The 18,051-nt window shown below is 40.1% G+C and overlaps 1 protein-coding gene across 1 annotated transcript; it reads right to left on the bottom strand.

Annotated features, from left to right (window-relative positions):
• Positions 1-5,643: 5,643 nt before the first annotated feature.
• On the bottom strand, positions 5,644-16,156 carry ZNF45 (zinc finger protein 45). The gene is made up of 4 exons (XM_008059837.2): positions 16,113-16,156; positions 14,356-14,482; positions 13,075-13,170; positions 5,644-8,661 (listed from the first exon to the last, which is right to left on the bottom strand). The coding sequence occupies exons 1-4, from the start codon at positions 16,125-16,127 to the stop codon at positions 6,863-6,865; spliced, it is 2,037 nt and encodes a 678-aa protein (XP_008058028.1). The 5' UTR covers positions 16,128-16,156; the 3' UTR covers positions 5,644-6,862.
• Positions 16,157-18,051: the final 1,895 nt, after the last annotated feature.

Here is an 18,051-nt window from a genome sequence, read left to right as displayed (position 1 = left end):
AAAAAAAAAAAAGAAAGAAAGAAAGAAAAAGAAGGTCTTCACATTCCCACGTAAAGGAGCAAGGAGAGGCCCAGGGAGTTTATAAAGGAACACCTCAACGGTATACCGTGGGAACGGGCCGCGCCCCTCTCGCGGGGGGAGACAGACTGGGCGGGCGAGCTAAGAGCCCCAGAAACCCTCAACCAGGCGACACACGACCAGCTCAAGTCCCAAATTCCGCGGGGGTCGCGAGGGCAGCCCCAAACGCCAGAAGGCTCCACCGAGGGGATCGCAAACCGCTGCCCCCGCCCCCTCCAAACCTCTGCTCTCCGACGAGGTTTCTTTTCTTCTAGGTGATCGCTAGTTCGCTTGGAACAAGCGCAGATCCAAGAAATTCAGAAGGGCGAGTGAGACGCGGAAAAAAACTACCAGAGGGGAAAAAAACAAAACGGTAGCAATCTCACGCTCCGGGAGCCCAAGTGCTCGCGACTCCACAGACCGTCTGGACTACATTTCCCAGGATTTCCTGAGCCGTCGGCCTGAGCGGAAGTGCTCACGGCTCCACAGAGCGTCTGGAAGACATATCCCAGAATTCCTCAATACACCCTCCTGAGCGGAAGTGCCCGCGACGCCATAGAGCATCTGGACTACTCTTCCCAGAATGCCAAGGGGCAAAAAAAAAAAACAAAAAACAAATTCCGTGTTCTCAACCTCGGGGGAAGTATTCTGACTATGCAGAGCTTATTGTCTACGCTTCCCGCACGGATTTTCCATCCCAGACTTCTGGGTGGTAATAGGGGCTCTTGAACTGACAGTCGTCCTGAGCCCTTGAGCAAAAATATTCCATAGAAAAGACTTCCTGAAGTCTAAGTGCTCCCAATTATGACAGGAGTCTTATTGGAAAGGGGACAAGTAAGAAGACAGAGTCTGCAAGGAATTAATGGGAAATGACTGTTTAGGGGTCAGTTGACAACTGAAAGGAGGATAATGTTTGGTATAATCTGATGAAATGAGGCTAAAACTGATAGTTTAAAGAATGACCCAACGGCGCCAGAAACCGTGGGAAGAAAAAAAAAGAATGACCCAAATAGAATATCTAAACGTAGTTTTAATTTACATTTTCTGTATTGTAAATGAAATAGAACATTTTTTCATACTGTCAAGGGCCATTATATTTTTTTAAGTTGTTCATATCCCTTGCCCACTTTTCTACTGGTTTTTTGGTCTTTTCTTCTCGATATTTAAATATTATTTATATATTTAAAATTAATCTTTCTTGCAAATACGTCCTCCCTTTTATTTTCTTTGATTTTGTTTATGGCCTTTTTTGGGTCATATCTTAATGTACTCTTTTTAATTTTAGAGTTATGGCTACATGTGAGAATTTGTACATAAATTGCATTCAAGTGAGGTTTGGGCTTCTAGCAAGCCCCCTCTCCCCCAGTAGTGGACATGATACCCAGCGGGTGGTTGTGTGCCCCTTATTCCCCCTCCCTCCCTCCTTTAGCAGTGTCCAGCATTTGTTTTTCCCACTTTGTGCTGTCTTTTTATTGTTTTTTTAAATATTTTTATTGCGGTGTAATTAATAAAACCATTTTAGTGCATATATGTATATATATGCCACATACATACGTGTGTGTGTGTCTGTGTGTGTGTTTATCCCACTTTTTTTTTTTTTACAAATAGGGTCTCAATCTGTTGCCAAGGCTGGAATGCAGTGACCCAGTCAAAGTTTAGTACATTCACAAACTCCTGGGCTCAAGTATTCCTCCTGCCTCAGTCTCCTGAGTAGCTGGGACTACAGGCAAGAGCCACCATGCCTAACTAATCTTTCAGATTTTTTGTATTGATGAGGTCTCATTATGTTGACTAGGTTGGTCTCAAAACTCCCAGCCTCAAGTGATCCTCCTGCCTCAGCCTCCCAAAGCTGGCATTACAGGCATGAGCCACTGCACTGGCCTAAAGTTAACCATTTTTAAGTGTGTGACTCAATGGCAGTGACAGTTTATTCACAACGTTGTGAAAACACCACCTCTTAAGGTATAAAACATTTGCATCACCCAAAGAAAACCCCACACCCATTAAACAGTCACTCTTATTGCCCCTAAGCCCCAAATAACTACCACCAATGTCCTATTGAATTGTCTACTTCAGGTATTTCAGATAAATGGAATGATATAATACCTAATCTTTTGTGTCTGACCCCATTCACTTAGCATTATACTCTTAAAGTTCATCTACATTATAGCATGTATCAGCACTTCCTTTTTTAAAGAAAAATAACATTGTATGTTTATACCACATATTGTTTATTCATTCACTGATGGACATAGGGGTTGTTTCCACCTTTGGACTATTTTGTCTAGTGCTGCTGTAAACATGTATGTACAAATATTTGTTTCATTATCTGCTTTCACTTCTTTTATGTATATACCCAGGTATGTAATTAGGAAGTCATATGATCATTCTGTTAAACTTTCTGAACAACCACCAAAGTTTTCTACAGCAACTGTCCATTTTGTTTCTACTTTCATGTATTCTCATTTCCTCACATTCTAATATTTATTTTCCATTTTCAATTGGTAGCCATCATAGTGGTTGTGAAGTAGTATCTGTTATTTTTATTTGCATTTTCCTAGTGGCAAATGGTGTTGAGCATTTAAAAAAATATGCTTGCTGGTCACTTGTATAACTAAAATGTTTACTCATGTCCTTTGCCCATTTTTAAATTGTACAATTTGTCTTTTTGTTGTTGAACTTGAGTTCTTTATATAGTCTGGATACTAGACCCCATGCCATATGGTCTTCACACTTACTTGACAATGTTCTTTCATATATAGTGTTTTTTGTTGTTGTTGTTGTTTGGGTTTTTTTTTTACTGAGGTCAAACACGTATTTTTTTTTTCCCTTTGTTGCTTGTGCTTTTAATGTCTTACCTAAAAATCCATGCCAAAAGAAATCAAGACTTACCTCTATGATTTCTTTTAAGAGTTCTATAGTTTTCACTCTATTTAGGTAGTTGATCTATTGAATTTTTTTTTTTTTTTTTGAGTTGGAGTCTCACTCTGTCATCCAGACTGGAGTGCAGTGGCTGCTCCCAGCCACCGCAGCCTTGACCTGCTGGGCTCTGGTGATCCTTCCGCCTCAGCCTTCCAAGTAGCCGGAATTACAGGCATGTGCTACCACGGCCGGCTGATTTTTTGATTTATTGTAGAGCTGAGGTCTCACTGTCCAGGCGGGTCTCGAACCCGCGGGCTCAGGCAATCCACTCACCTCAGCCTCCCAAAGGCGTGGGATTACAGGCTGAGTCACCAAGTCCAGCTATATTTCTATATACTATAAAAGAACAATTGAAAATTGAAAAATAGTACCTTAATTTGGCACCAAAAACATGGAATACTTTTGGATAAATAAAATGTGCAGGATCTATATGCTAAAAACTACAAATTACTGATGAAAGAAATCAAAGAGATCCTAAACAAATAGGCAGATATGTTGTGCCTATGGTTTAAAACGTTCAATATTGCTAAGATGCCAACTGTTCCCAATCTCATCTATGTACTCAATGCAATCCCAATAAAAGCTCCAGCAATTTATTTTCAGAAGTCACAAAGCTGATTCTAAAAATTATGGCAAGGCAAACAAATTAGATAGCTGAAATAATTTTGAAAAAGAATGAAGTTGGGCAGGGCTCAGTGGCTCAGACTGTAATCCCAGCACTTTGGGAGGCTGAGGTGAGTGGACTGCCTGAGCCTGTGGGTTTGAGACCCACCCAGGCAACTTGGCGAGAACTCGTCTCTACAATAAAATAAAAAGTAACTGGGCATAGTGGCACACACCTGTAGTTCCAGCAACTTGGAAGGCTGAGGCAGAAGGATCGCCAGAGCCCAGCAGGTTGAGGCTGTGGTGGCTGGGAGCGGCCACTGCACTCCAGTCTGGGTGACAGAGGGAGATTCCAACTTAAAAAAACAAAAAACAAACAAACAAAAAAACGAAACAGTGAAGCTGGGAGACACACTTTCTGATTTCAAGACATTATATAAAGCTACAAGAATCAAGATGGTACAATATTTGGCAAAATGATAGACACATAGATCAATGAAATCAAATAGAGGCCAGAAAAAGACCCACACACGTATGGTTACTGGATTGTTCGCAAAACTGCAATGGTATTTTAATTTTGGAAGGATAGTTAATGGGATTTTCATATGCAAAAAATGAATCTTGATCTCACACTTTTTTTTAATAAAAGATTAATTCATGGACCTAAATGTAAAACCTGAAGCCCCAATTTTTTATTTAAAAGGAGAAAAATCTTTGCAAACTTGGATTATGCAGTGTTTATATTTTTGAGTTGGAGTCTCACTCTATCGCTCAGGCTGGAGTGCAGTGGCACGCTCAAGGCCACTGCAGCCTAGACCTGCTGGGCTCAGGCGATTCTTCCAAGTAGCTGGAACTACAGGTGTGTACCACCACGCCCGGCTAATATTTTGGTTTACTGTAGAGACAGGGTCTATGTTGTCCAGGCTGGTCTTGAACCCCTGAGCTCAGGTATTCCTCTTGCCTTGGTCTCCCAAAATGCTGGGATTACCGGCTTGAGCGACCGCACCTGGCCTAGGCAGTGTTTTTATATCTGAAACCAAAAATGCAATCCATAAAAGACAAAAGCTGAACTTCATAAAAAAAAAAAAAAATTTCACTCTGTGAAACATACTGTTAATAGAATAAAAACACAAGCCACATAATGGCATAAAATATTCACAAAATGCGTAACTGACAAAGATGTGTATACAGAACATATAAAGAACTCAAAAAAAAAAAAGAACAAGAAAACATACTCCAGTCTTTAAAAGCTGGGCAAAATATTTGAACATAGTTCACACACACAAAAATAGGTATAATGGATAGCAAACAAGCATATGTAAAGATGCTCAACATAGTAATTAGGAATGTGAAGTAAAACCAAAGAGAGATACCACTAAAAGCCTTTGAAATGTTAATAAAAAGAAAACACTGATATACCGATTGCTAGTGAGGACATGGAACCAGGGTGTGGGAATGAAAAATGGTAGTTATTTTAGAAGTTTGTCAGTTTTCCATATTCTTACCATATAACTCAGCAATTCCACCTCTAGATTCTCACCAAGACAAGAGAAAATTTATACTGATACACAAAACTGTATGCAAGTAATTACAGTTTTTAAATTTTTTTTTTTTGAGACAGGGTCTCGCTCTGCCACCCAGGCTGGAGTAAAGCAGCATGACCACAGCTCACTGCAGCCTTGACCTCCTGGGCTCAAGTGATCCTTCTGCGTCAGCCTCTGAGTAGCTGGGATTACAGTACAGGCATGTGCCATGACTCACAGCTAACTTTTTGTAGAAATGAGGTCTCACTATATTGCCCAGGCTAGTCTCAAACTCCTGAGTTCAAGCAATCCTCCTTCCTCAGCCTTCCAGAATGCTGTATAGCTGCTTTTTTCAGTCACTAAAAACCAGACATTCAAATATCTCAAATGATAAATGAATAAACAAGCTGTGGTATATCCATAAAACAGAATACTACTCAAAAATAAAAGAACAAAAAATGACTACTGTACCAATACACACAAGATGGATGAATCTCATAACCATTAAAGTAAGTGAAAGACACCAGACTCAAAAGGCTACTTATTGTAGGACTCCATTTATATGACATTCTGGAAAAATCAAGACAGAAAATGGGTCAGTGGTTAACAAGGGGCTGACTACACAGAACAAGGGAATTTCAGGGCAGGGGGTGCCAGAACTGTTAATGTCTTGATTGTGGTGGTGGTGGTGGGTCCATGACAGTATCACTGAAAGTTGTAATGATATACCAGAGTCAGATTTACTGTATACAAATTACTCCTTAATTTAAAAAGAAACATTAACTTGTAGAATTTTCATAAATGCCTTAAGAAATTTTAAAATCATAAATAGATGTTAAATTTTGTCAAATGTTTTCTCTGAATCCACTGAGATGATCATATATGTGATCTTAAGAAAACAAACACAAAAGATTACATACTAAATCCATATGATGCTCAGGAACAGACCTAATTAATTTATGATATAGAAATCATGATACTTGGCATTGGAAGTGGGATTGACAGGAAATGGGCACAAGAAAATTTTTGTTTTAACAGAAATATTGTATACATCGATCTTGGTGATGATTGCATAAGTGTATATACCTGTCAAAACTCATGAAGCCATAAACTTGAGATTTATGCATGTTACTGCATGCAAATTACCTCTCAATGAAGTACTGTTAGCATACAAAAATACTAATCACTAGTCACATAACTGTTTTCTGGACACTGTAATCGGCTGCAACCTTCAGGCCTGCAGGAATGGGAAAATGAGCCTATATGGCTAACTTAAACGTTTTCCAAGCCTTGCAGAATTCCTCTTCTGAGTATAATTTTATAGAAACTTTTAGAGATAAACAATAAAAATTTCAAATGACTATAATTTCAAACATGACTGAAAATGTATGTGTCAGGCACTAAAAAGGCAGAGAAGATTTGGCAAAGTTCCTACCCTCTTGGAGCACATATTCTAGTGGAACTGAGTTTGGCATTTCCACCTGAGCATTTTTGGTTAACTCCAGATCAGTCTCATCCTACCTGAGCCTCTTGTCTGCATGTATCTGCTGAAGGTCAAAATTCTGAATGAAGTCCCTATGTCTCCACTTTCAAGAGGCTTTTCCTGTGTGGTCTCTGGACCACTGTAACATGTGAAGCTCTAGATGAAATTCTCTTTTATGAACACATCTCATCGCCTATGACAGATATGGTCATTGAAATATTTCAGCAGCCATTTGTGATATCAAAACATCATTTTACAAAGTTTCTCTCTTATCTCAATCCTTTGGTGAAGGAAAGTCTTTGTCACCCTCATCACCAGCATGAACTCGCTGATGAATTATAAGACTTGAGCTCCAACTAAAGCCCTTCCCACACTCCTCACACTTGTATGGTTTTTCTCCAGTGTGAACTCTCTGATGGGCTTGAAGGTATGAGCTCCAACTGAAAACCTTCCCACATTCCTCACATTTGTATGGTCTCTCTCCCGTATGGACCCTCTGGTGGGCTTGAAGGTAGGATCTCTGTCTGAAGCGCTTACCACATACATCACATCGGTATGGTTTTTCTCCTGTATGTACACCACGATGAGCCAGAAAATTTGAGGCTCGACAGAAGCCCTTCCCACACTCCTCACACTGGTATGGTTTCTCTCCAGTGTGACACCTCTGATGAGCTTGAAGCTGTGAACCTACACTGAAACCTTTCCCGCACTCTGCACACTGATAGGGTTTCTCTCCAGTGTGAACTCTCTGATGCACTTGAAGACTTGAGAACTGACTGAAGGCCTTACCACACTTTTCACATTTATAGGGTTTCTCTCCTGTGTGAATTCTGCAGTGTACATTAAGATCTGAACTCCGACTGAAGCCTTTCCCACATGTACCACATTTGTATGGTTTCTCTCCAGTGTGGCCTCTCTGATGGGCCAGAAGATTTGAGGCCTGACTAAAGCCCTTACCACACTCCTCACACTTATAGGGTTTTTCTCCTGTATGGACTCTAAAATGAATGTTAAAATCTGAGCTACGACTGAAGCCTTTGCCACATGCATCACACTGATATGGTTTCTCTCCAGTATGGCCTCTCTGATGGTCCAGGAGATTTGAGGCCCGGCAGAAGCCCTTTCCACACTCCTCACATTTGTAGGGTTTCTCTCCAGTGTGGCTTATCTGATGGGCTTGAAGGTGCGAACCCACACTGAAGCCTTTCCCACACTCCTCACATTTATAGGGTTTCTCTCCTGTGTGGATTCTACAATGAATGTTAAGGTGTGAGCTATAACTAAAACCCTTGCCACATGCATCACATTTGTATGGTTTCTCTCCAGTGTGGATTCTCTGATGAGCCTGTAGTCGTGAATGCCAACTGAAGCTCTTCCCACACTCTTCACATTTATAAGGTTTCTTTCCAGTGTGAACACTCCGATGGACTTGCAGATATGAATGCTGACTGAAACGCACCCCACACTCTTCACATTTATAGGGTTTCTCTCCTGCAAGAAGTACTGGAGGAGCTTGACAATGTGAGTTTTTCCTGACAATCCTCCCACACTCCTCATATTTGTACAGATTCTCTCCAGTGGGAGCTCTCTGATGATGGTAAAGATGTGACCTCTGACTGAAACTCTGACAAGATGCATCATATTTGTATGATTTCTCTCTACTGTGGATTCTCTGATGGGCTTGAAGACTTGAAAACCGACGGAAGGCCTTATCACATTTTTCACATTTGTAGGGCTTCTCTCCTGCATAAGCCCTCTGGTTAATTTGAAGATGACAGCCCCAATTACAACTTTTCTCACACTCTTCCCCTATGTAGTGTTTTTCAACAGTGTGGACTCGGTGGTGTTCTTGAAGATGTGAACTCTGACTACTGAATGCATTGTCTTTATAGGGTACATCATCTTGTTTTTCCAACCAAGAGTCAGTTCCTTGAATATTTACCATGGAATCTTGACAACTGATCAATTCCCTTGCAATCTGTTGCCAGATCTGCGAGCAGAAAAGCTCTTCATGTGGCAGGTACCTTAATCCTACTTCCTGAAGAGTCTCCATCTCATTTAGATTCTTGCCTCCTAAAAGGATAAAGAAAATTTGGAGATGGGGCATGTGAGTGCTTTGTTCAGAGATGTGAAGGTTATAAATTTAGGCCCACAGCCTAAGCTTTATAACATCAGGAGAAGGTTCCATTTTTCTTTATCATCGTGTAATATATTATCTAATTTACAAGCCCCAAGAAGCCAAAGGGAATCCATCAGGCTCCCATTCACTACACATTAATGAGAATCATTTAAAATATTAAACTTCTAATTTAAACTACACATTAACAATTTGGTGGCTGCAGAGCAAGAAAAATGTTTCTCAGGAAATCTTTACCAAGAAATTGTACCTTACTAAAAGTCTCATTTTTTTTTTTTGTTCAGTAGCAGGTGTCTTATTAGACACCTTATTAGGCCACCTGAACAAAGTGTCCATGCTCAAAATGTCTAGTAAAACTAGATTATCAAAAGACATACTGGACTATTTCACTGGAAGCTTACTCTAATATTAGAAAATTTAAGCCACTGTACTGGTTGGAAAGATACACGTGTGGAAGAAAATACCTTACCATCACCTAAGTGCCTGAAGTTTAAGTATGAATGGATAGTGATCCTTTACTTTAAGTTGGGAAATGTTCCCCATGAGAATAACTGGAAGAAGTTTACAGTAATAATGTATATTATTCTAAAACCTGACAGCAATTAAATTTTCTATAAACACCTGAGGAGAAAAGTGAAAAATGAGAAGCTAAGCTTTTTTTTTTTTTTGAGTTGGATTCTCACTCTGTCGCCCAGGCTGGAGTGCAGTGGCACACTCACGGCCACCCTAGTGTCAACCAGCTGGGCTCCGGTGATCCTTCTGCCTCAGCCTTCCAAGTAGCCAGAACTACAGACACACACTACCATGCCCAGCTAATTTTGATTTATTGTAGAGACGAGGTTTCACCAGGTTGCCCAGACTGGTCTTAAACCTGTGAGCTCAGGTAATCCACTTGCCTCCGCCTCCGAAAGTGCTGGGATTACAGGCTGAGCCACTGAGCCCGGCCAGAAGCTAATCTTTTACAATATAGCAAGAACTGGTGAGGAACAAGCAATTCTGCTGGGAAGGTGAAAGCTTTCACCAGCTGCAGGGTTAAAATAAGTGAATGTTGCTGATGTCAAAACCATGCTTATCAGAAAATCATGGTAAGAATTACTTGGGAGAAGAAAAATTGTACAGCAAAGTGGCCATGGGGCCTATGGATTGATTGCTTCCGAAATGTTCTCTTTAGAATTTTTTTTTTCCAGATAGAAGTCAATATTCAGAGTCTTAGGAATAATGTTGTCTCTGAAAGCACATTGTAAAAAAAACTGATGGATATAGATATATATTCCTATATGGACCATACCACTGTTTTTCAAACTGAAGGTTGGTACTCAGTGAACCTGAAATAAATTTCGTAGTTTGTGACAAGCATTAACAAAATAGAAAAATATTAGAGGTGTTCTGTAAGCAGTATATTTCTGCATAAATTCTTTTTTTTTTTTTTAACTAGAGTCTCACTCTGTTGCCCAGGCTGGAGTACAGTGGCACACCCATGGCCACCCCAGTGCCGACCACTGAGTTCCAGCGAACCTTCCATCTCAGCCTTCTAAGTAGCTGAACTACAGGCACGTGCTACCATGCCCAGCTAATTTTTTATTTATTATAGAGACAAGGACTTGCCAAGTTGGCCAAGCTGGTCTTAAACCCGCAGGCTCAGGCAATCCACTCACCTCAGCCTCCCAAAGTGCTGGGTTTACAGCTGATCCACCGAGCCCGGCAATAAATTCTTATTTAAGGCTATACACACACACAAACACACACACATCTATCCACACGTCTGTATTGTTTATGACATAAAATGTACTTCTTATTGTGACTCATCCTCAAAAAAAGTTTGAAAGCCACTAGCCTAAATGCTTAAGAAATGTACTAGCTCCTTAATCAAACAATTAAACTGTCCAAATGGAAAGTTATGTTGTAATGATGAAAACATGGAAACTATAATAGATAAATGTTTCACTTAAATTCATGCCTACATAGTTTGCCATTTCTGTATATATTTTGCAAATTAACATTTTTAAAGGTAATTTTTTTTTTGTCTTCCTGAGGATGTATCAACTTGAGGAGGGCAATTTTCTGATTCGCCCAGGTTATACTGTTTTTACCTGAAAATAATATGTTAGGCCTTTATTAAAATGAAGAAAATCAGATCTAAAATCTACCCTCTTTAACATGTGTTTATTGAATGGCTATCTTCTATATTTATTTGTTTACTGGCTAATTCTGTAAAAAGTAAAGACATGGCTATATATACCATACCTTTGAATAAGGATGAGTAAAATGATAAATAACTTTCTTTTCTACAACTCATTGGAAGAGGTAGATGGCTACCACCAAAAAAATCTTTAAAAGGAAAGACTTAAGGGCAACCCTCTCCGGTCCTCTCCACTGTGGGAGCTTTTCTGTCCTCTCAATAAATCCTGCTTTCTTGAAAAAAAAGGAAAGACTTAAAAGCAAGTTTATTTTCTGAACATTTTTCTTTCTTTTATTATGTCAAGTATAGACATTTTCTTTCATAGGAGACCTGCCCCCCAAAATGGCTATGAGAATCTTTATTCTAAAAAAGTAGTTCTTAACCAAGGCTAGGAAGGCTACAAGAAAGCCAAAAGGGGGAAATGATATTCCATTTGATTACAACCGGAAAGCTAAGCTTTCATTCAATGTTGGTGCTATAGTCACAACGTGTGTGCCTCCTCTCCATTCATATACTGAAATCCTAACTCCCAAGATATTGGGAAGGTGTTTAGGTCAAGAGGGTGGGGCACTCATCAGTAGGATTAGTGTCCTTATAAAAGAGGCCTGAAAGAGACCCCTTGCCTCCTTCCATGTGAGGATACAGCAAGAAGGCTGCTGTCTGGGAACCACAAAGCAGGCACTCATCAGACACTGAATCTGTTGGTGCTTTAAACTTGGGCTTCCCAGCCTCCAGAACTCCCAGAAATACATTTGTGTAGTTTATAAGTTTACGGTATTTTGTTACAGCAGTCTGAATGAATTCAGACAGTGGGTTAATAGATCCATTTTGGATATACATATATCCACAAGCACCTAATAAAGTGGAATTATATCAGGGGAAAAAACTGTTCTAGATTATGCCTTCATCACACATTTTTGTTTAACATCCTTTAAATATCTCTATGACTAATGGAAAATAGTCCATGCAATCTTTTTTTGAATCAAAGTCTCACTGTCGCCCAGGCTGGAGTGCAGTGGCATGCTCATGGCCACTGCAGCCTCTATCTGCTGGGCTCAGATGACCCTTCTGCTTCAGTCTTCCAAGTAGCTGGAAATACAGGCATGCACCACCACGCCCAGCTAATTTTTTTATTTACTGTAGAAACGAGGACTCAACATGCTGCCCAGGCTGATCTCAAAACGTGGGCTCAGGCAATCCTCTCGCCTTCAACACCCAAAATGCTGGGATTACAGGCGTGAATCCCTGCACCTGGCCATGTAATCATTATTAACTTAATCCATTAACAAATATTTATAGCATATCTGCCCTTTGCCAGGTTTGTCTATACACTAGGATATAGCAATAAACAAAACAGACACAATTTCTCCTGTGATGAGATTATATTCCAGTGCAGACGCCGTGAGATAAATCAGTAACAAAAGTATATGGTCATATGGTAAGCGGTAATCAGTGCTTAGATGTAAAACAAAACACGGTAAGGTAAAAGGGAGTAAGGGAAGAAGATACAATTAACAGAGTGGTTACAGGAGGCCTTTCTTATTATGGTACATCTGAGAAGAGACCTAAATGAAGATGAAGTAGAGGAGGAGTCAAGAAGATGACAGAGTAAACACCCACTCCTGACAGAAAGAAGCTCTGATGATAAGGCAGATGATAAAGCAGGAGTATTCCTTGACCAGTGTGGATGGACTTGACCAACACGGGGAAAAGTCACAGACTGTGTTTACAAAGGATGAAAGAAGAGAAAGGAACAGAGAAGTGGGGTATTATACAGAATTTTACTCTGAATCAAATAAGAAACTAGAGGTTTTGAGCAGAGGAATGACATGCTCTAACATTCAAAAGAATCAATTCGGGCCATTGCCTTGCTAAGCTACGGTGTGGCCATGTGCTCTCTGAGCTATGGCCAGGCCATGTTTCCTAGCTTTGGTCCCCTCTCCTATCTTGGAGAGGTGAATCTCCTTTTTCTCTAATTTACTTTCTAAATAAATTTTATTTTCTAATCTAAAAAAAAACTCAAAATAATCAATTCAAGTGGAAAAATCAACTATAAAAAAGCAAGACTGAACAGTGAGAGCTGTACAGAGATTGCCATAGTGATCCATGGATTAGTCATTGCCTAGAAGCAGTGATGGGAAGGACAGACTGGGGGTTGTGCAACTCTCACCTGAGGTGTTACCGCTCTGGATTACTGTCTTCACCATGCAAAGCTTTTCTTCTCTTTCTAACTCGGGTATACCATCTGGTGTGAAGAACTGATGCCCTGTGAAAAGGAAAGGACATAATATTTATAATGAACACATTAGAGGCCTAAATTACTAAAAACTCTTGTTCTTGTCTGGGCATGGTGGCTTACGCTTGTAATCCCAGCACTTTGGGAGGCAGAGACGAGAGGATTGCCTGAGCCCATGGGTTCGAGACCAGTCTGGGCAATATGGCAAGACCTAGTCTCTACGATAAATAAAAAAATTAGCTGGGTGTGGCAGCACATGCCTATAGTTCCAGCTACTTGGAAGGCTGAGGTGGCAGTATCATCTGAGCCCAGCAGGTCGAGGTTGTGAGTATGCCATGGCACTCCAGCCTGGGCTACAGAGTGAGACTCCAACTCAAAAAAACAAAACACAAAAAAACATTGTTCTCACTTCATCTTCAGGATAACAAAAATAGTGTTTTCCAAACTTTTAATTATGACCCATTGGAGGAAATATGCTTTATGCAAAGACCCAAGATACACAGACATAAGTATAAATTACTGCAAAAAAAATGGTTTCATCATACCCTCTCCACTGTCTCTTACACTACTCTTAGCAACAGGCTATAGTTTTTGCTGCAAGGTGCAATTATTACTAAGGGCTTGGTATTTTCTATCCTATTTTGTCTCATTAAAAAATGATGGAGCCGGGCTCAGTGGCTCAGCCTGTAATCCTGCGCCTTTGGGAGGCTGAGGTGAGTGGATTGCCTGAGCCCACGGGTTCGAGACCCGCCTGGGCAACTTGGCAAGACCTCATCTCTACAATAAATCAAAAAATCAGCCGGGCGTGGTAGTGTATGCTGTAGTTCCAGCTACCCGGAAGGCTGAGGCCCAGCAGGTCGAGGCTGCGGTGGCCGGGAGCGGCCACTGCACTCCAGTCTGGGTGACAGAGTGAGACTTCAACTCAAAAAAAAAAAAAAACCAACAAAACAAAAAATGATGGGACAATTCACTAAGTATGTATCATGTCCACAATTTGAGAAAGGACAAAAATATATAGCAGTCATGCTGTCAATTTATAGTTCATCAACAAAATACACACTTTTGCTAGGGGAGAAATACTAAAACACTTCCATATCTATGTCTTCTGATGAGTAGAAAACTGAAAACAGTTCAAGAGCTCCAAAGCCCTGCACTCCCAAGGGCACAGAGTCACCAGTGGGAGCTTAAGTGCAGTCAGAGAGAGCCTGTCCTCACCCACTGATACCACGTTCCTGAAATTCTCCAGCATCACATCTCGGTACAGCTTCCTCTGGGCAGAGTCCAACAGCCCCAGCTCTTCCTCAGTGAAGACCACAGCCACATCCTTGAACGTCACTGTGTCCTACAACATCAAGCACACTCCACCTAAGTCTCACAACAAAGGTCAGCTAGAAGGGTGGAACTGAGAAAAGTGAAAAAGATGTGTAGAAATGATTCCAGATTTTAAGAGACCACAATCAACTTTACTATAATAGTTACACCAATAATGCACCTTATGCTTTAGAATTTTTTTCCTTTTCATACTAAATGCTGAAAAGAATAATTTTTTACACAGGCATTATGTAACCTGTGTCTAACTATTTTCTTAGGATACATTCCAAAAAAGTGAAAATTGCAATGTCAAAGAATATGCAACTTCAAAATTACAATGTACAATGGCAGGTTTTCTTTTCAATTTTTCCCTATCTTATCCTTATTAGATCACATTGTACCATGTCATATTTGAATATTGTTATTATTATTATCATCATTATTATTTGAGTCAGGGTCTCACTCTGTCAACCAGGCTGGAGTGCAGTAGACAATCACGGCTCATGGCAGCCTTGACCTCCTCAGCCTAGGTGGTCCTCCTGCCTCAGCCTCCTCACTACAGGGTTGTGCCATCCTGCCTGGTTATTTCTGTTATTTTTCATAGAGATGAGGTCTCACTATGTTGTCTAGGCTGGTCTCAGGTTCCTGGGGTCAAGCAATCCTCCTGCTTCAGTCTCTCAAAGTGCTGGGATTACAGACATTAGCACTGTGCCAGGCTGATATTTAAATATCATACATACATAATACCCGAAGTACCACACATCAAAAGTACTTTTTCAATTTAGTGCTCCTAAAACATTAGGAATAAATAATAGCAAAACTTCTTCAAATTCCTTTGTGCAGAAAATGGCTATATGTAGGAATACTGTTACTACAGCAAAAATTCTAAACTAATTCTCACACACACACACACACACACACACACACACACCCCCACCCACCACTGAGTACATCAATTCAAGAGAATATAGGGTAGCCACTTGAAATGTAGGGTACATAATAATAATTAGAAAAGGTATAATTTGAAATTTTTATTTATACAGTGATTACAACTATATAGTTATGAATGCATACACAAAATAATATGAGAAAATAATAATTGTCTTATAAGAGAAATAGTAGAAAAATGGGAGTTTTTTGTTTTTTGAGTTGGAGTCTCACTCTGTCACCCAGACTGGAGTGCAGTGGCCGCTTCCCACCACCGCAGCCTCGATCTGCTGGGCTCCGGCGATCCTTCCGCCTCAGCCTTCCCAGTAGCCGGAATTACAGGCATGCGCTACCACGCCCGGCTGATTTTTTTGATTTATTGTAGAGATGAGGTCTCGCTGCCCAGGCGGATCTCAAACCCGCAGGCTCAGGCAATCCACTCACCTCAGCCTCCCAAAGGCGCGGGATTACAGGCTGAGCCACCGAGCCTGGCAAAATGGGAGTTTTTATTCAGCTACTGACGTTTCTACTCTATGCTTATTTATCAACTGATAAAGTCACAGAACAGCAAAAATTAAACTACAATAAAACAAAAAGTAGCAAGGATCTGACACACAAGAGGTTTTCAAATGTCTCCTGTTCTCCTTAATCTTTTCCAGGGAAGAAAACAAGATACGTGTCATCTTTGAGAAATGAGATAACAGTTAAAACCTAGAAAGGGAAGCCCAACTCACCGTCCTCTTCTTCATTTTGTCCTCTTCTTTCTGGGGAATGGCCACGTCTTAGAAAGACGTAAGGGGGAAAGGAGAAAAAAAGCCATGAGAGTCTGGTCAAGGATATCACTAACTCATATGACTGCCTTACGAGAAATAGCAATGGTGCCCCTTCCTCAAGGTGGCTTGATGAGCACAGAGTAGGTTGGATTCCAGATACCATTAATCCCTATGGTTGCAAAACCCTGGCAGTGAACAACCTGCCCAACCACACGCAGTGTGCCCCCAGCACAAGTTCTCCATGAGGTTTTCAGGGTACGACTCTGATTCTAATAAGAGTAGAAAACGGGAGTAAAGTACTTAGGCCAAGAGTAATCTCTAGGGCCAAATGCTTATATTCATGGCCCTGTTATTTGTTATTAGCTGTGAAATCTTGGACACATTAGTAATACCTCTGGGCCTCAACTCTTTCGCCCATAAAATAGAGATTAACAATGAGAGCATTAATCTCATAGGATTGTTGTAAGGATTAAATGAGCGGGAAGAAAGTTCAAAGAACATTTCAGAGTACATTATTTCTAGGCTGCAGAAAAGCAAGTAATATTCAGTAACATAAAACCTGTCCTCATAAATGGTTTCTATCAATGAAGGCTTTAGACGTTGTTGTTCTGTCGTATGAAAATCACCTTTAACCTCTGAAGTATCTGTTAATCTCACTTGGATTTTCATACTTAACTTGCTGCCTTCACAATAATATTTAAGATTATAGTAGTCCCCTCTTATCTGCAGTTTCATTTTCTGTAATTTCAGTTACCTATGGTCAACTGTGGTTCGAAACTAAGTGAGTACAGTACAATAAGATATTTTGAGACAGAGACCACATTCACATAACTTTTTACAGTATGTTGTTATAATTGCTTTATTATTAGTTGTTGTTACTCTCTTACTGTGCCTAATATATAAATTAAACTTTATCATAAATACGAATGTATAGGAAAAAACATAGTTCATATGCTATATACTGGGGGTCTTGGAACACACACCCCACAGATAAAGGAGGACTACCAAACATAGAAGACTATTTTTGGTGGTAACATATGTAGCAAAATTTACCATTTTAACCATTTTTGAGTGCACAGTTCAGTAAGTACATTTACCTCGTCGTGAAACCATAATCACTAGAACTTTTCTAGAACTTTTTCATCATCCCAATTGAAACTCTATACCCATTAAACAATGATTTCCATTCACCCTTCCTGAGCCCCTGGTAACCACTTTGCCTCTATGAATTAGACTATAAAGGTGACTGGTTTTTAAAAGGTATAAGGCCTTGTACAATTTACTTTGTTAACAGTAGGGTATTAAAAAGTCTGTCTTCTGGAGATAAAGAAAATGTAATAAAAACCTGTGACTCTGCAAAATTTAAGCAACCATAAATGTGATAATCAATATGTCATTGAAATTAACAAGCTACAGTAATCAGACTAATGATAAAAACAAAAATGGTAATGCTTAACATTAAGTAAATACTAAGTACACGTTAGAGACCTTGTGAAGCACCTAGCATGCATTGTTTCATTAAGGTACTTCATGCACAAAGTGAAGAAGCTACTGTAGTACCAGTCGTATGACCTTGGTCCAAGCACCTAAACCTCTGTGTCTATCTCAGCTATCAGGAGACAGAAACAGGAAGTTAATCATAGGATTATTGTGAGGAATAAATGAGCAAATTTATGCAATGCCCTTGGGATAGTACCTGGCATTTTAGGAAGTTCTCAACAAAAGATGATGTCAGCAATTGTTGTACCCATTTAACATGTAAGGAAGCTGAGGCTTGGTTAAGTTCAAGAGGCAGTAGTATCTGAATCCAGCTCTCATACCAGAGCCAGTATTCTAAATCTTGTCTCTCTGTTGCTTCTGAAGACAAAATAAGCAGACAGGAGTCTAAGGGCACATGGAA

The sequence above is a fragment of the Carlito syrichta genome, unplaced genomic scaffold (genome assembly GCF_000164805.1).
Source record: "Carlito syrichta isolate Samal-C Ts95f unplaced genomic scaffold, Tarsius_syrichta-2.0.1 Scaffold304390, whole genome shotgun sequence".
NCBI classification, from domain to species: domain Eukaryota; kingdom Metazoa; phylum Chordata; class Mammalia; order Primates; family Tarsiidae; genus Carlito; species Carlito syrichta.
This window is presented reverse-complemented; position numbering and strand designations above follow the sequence as displayed.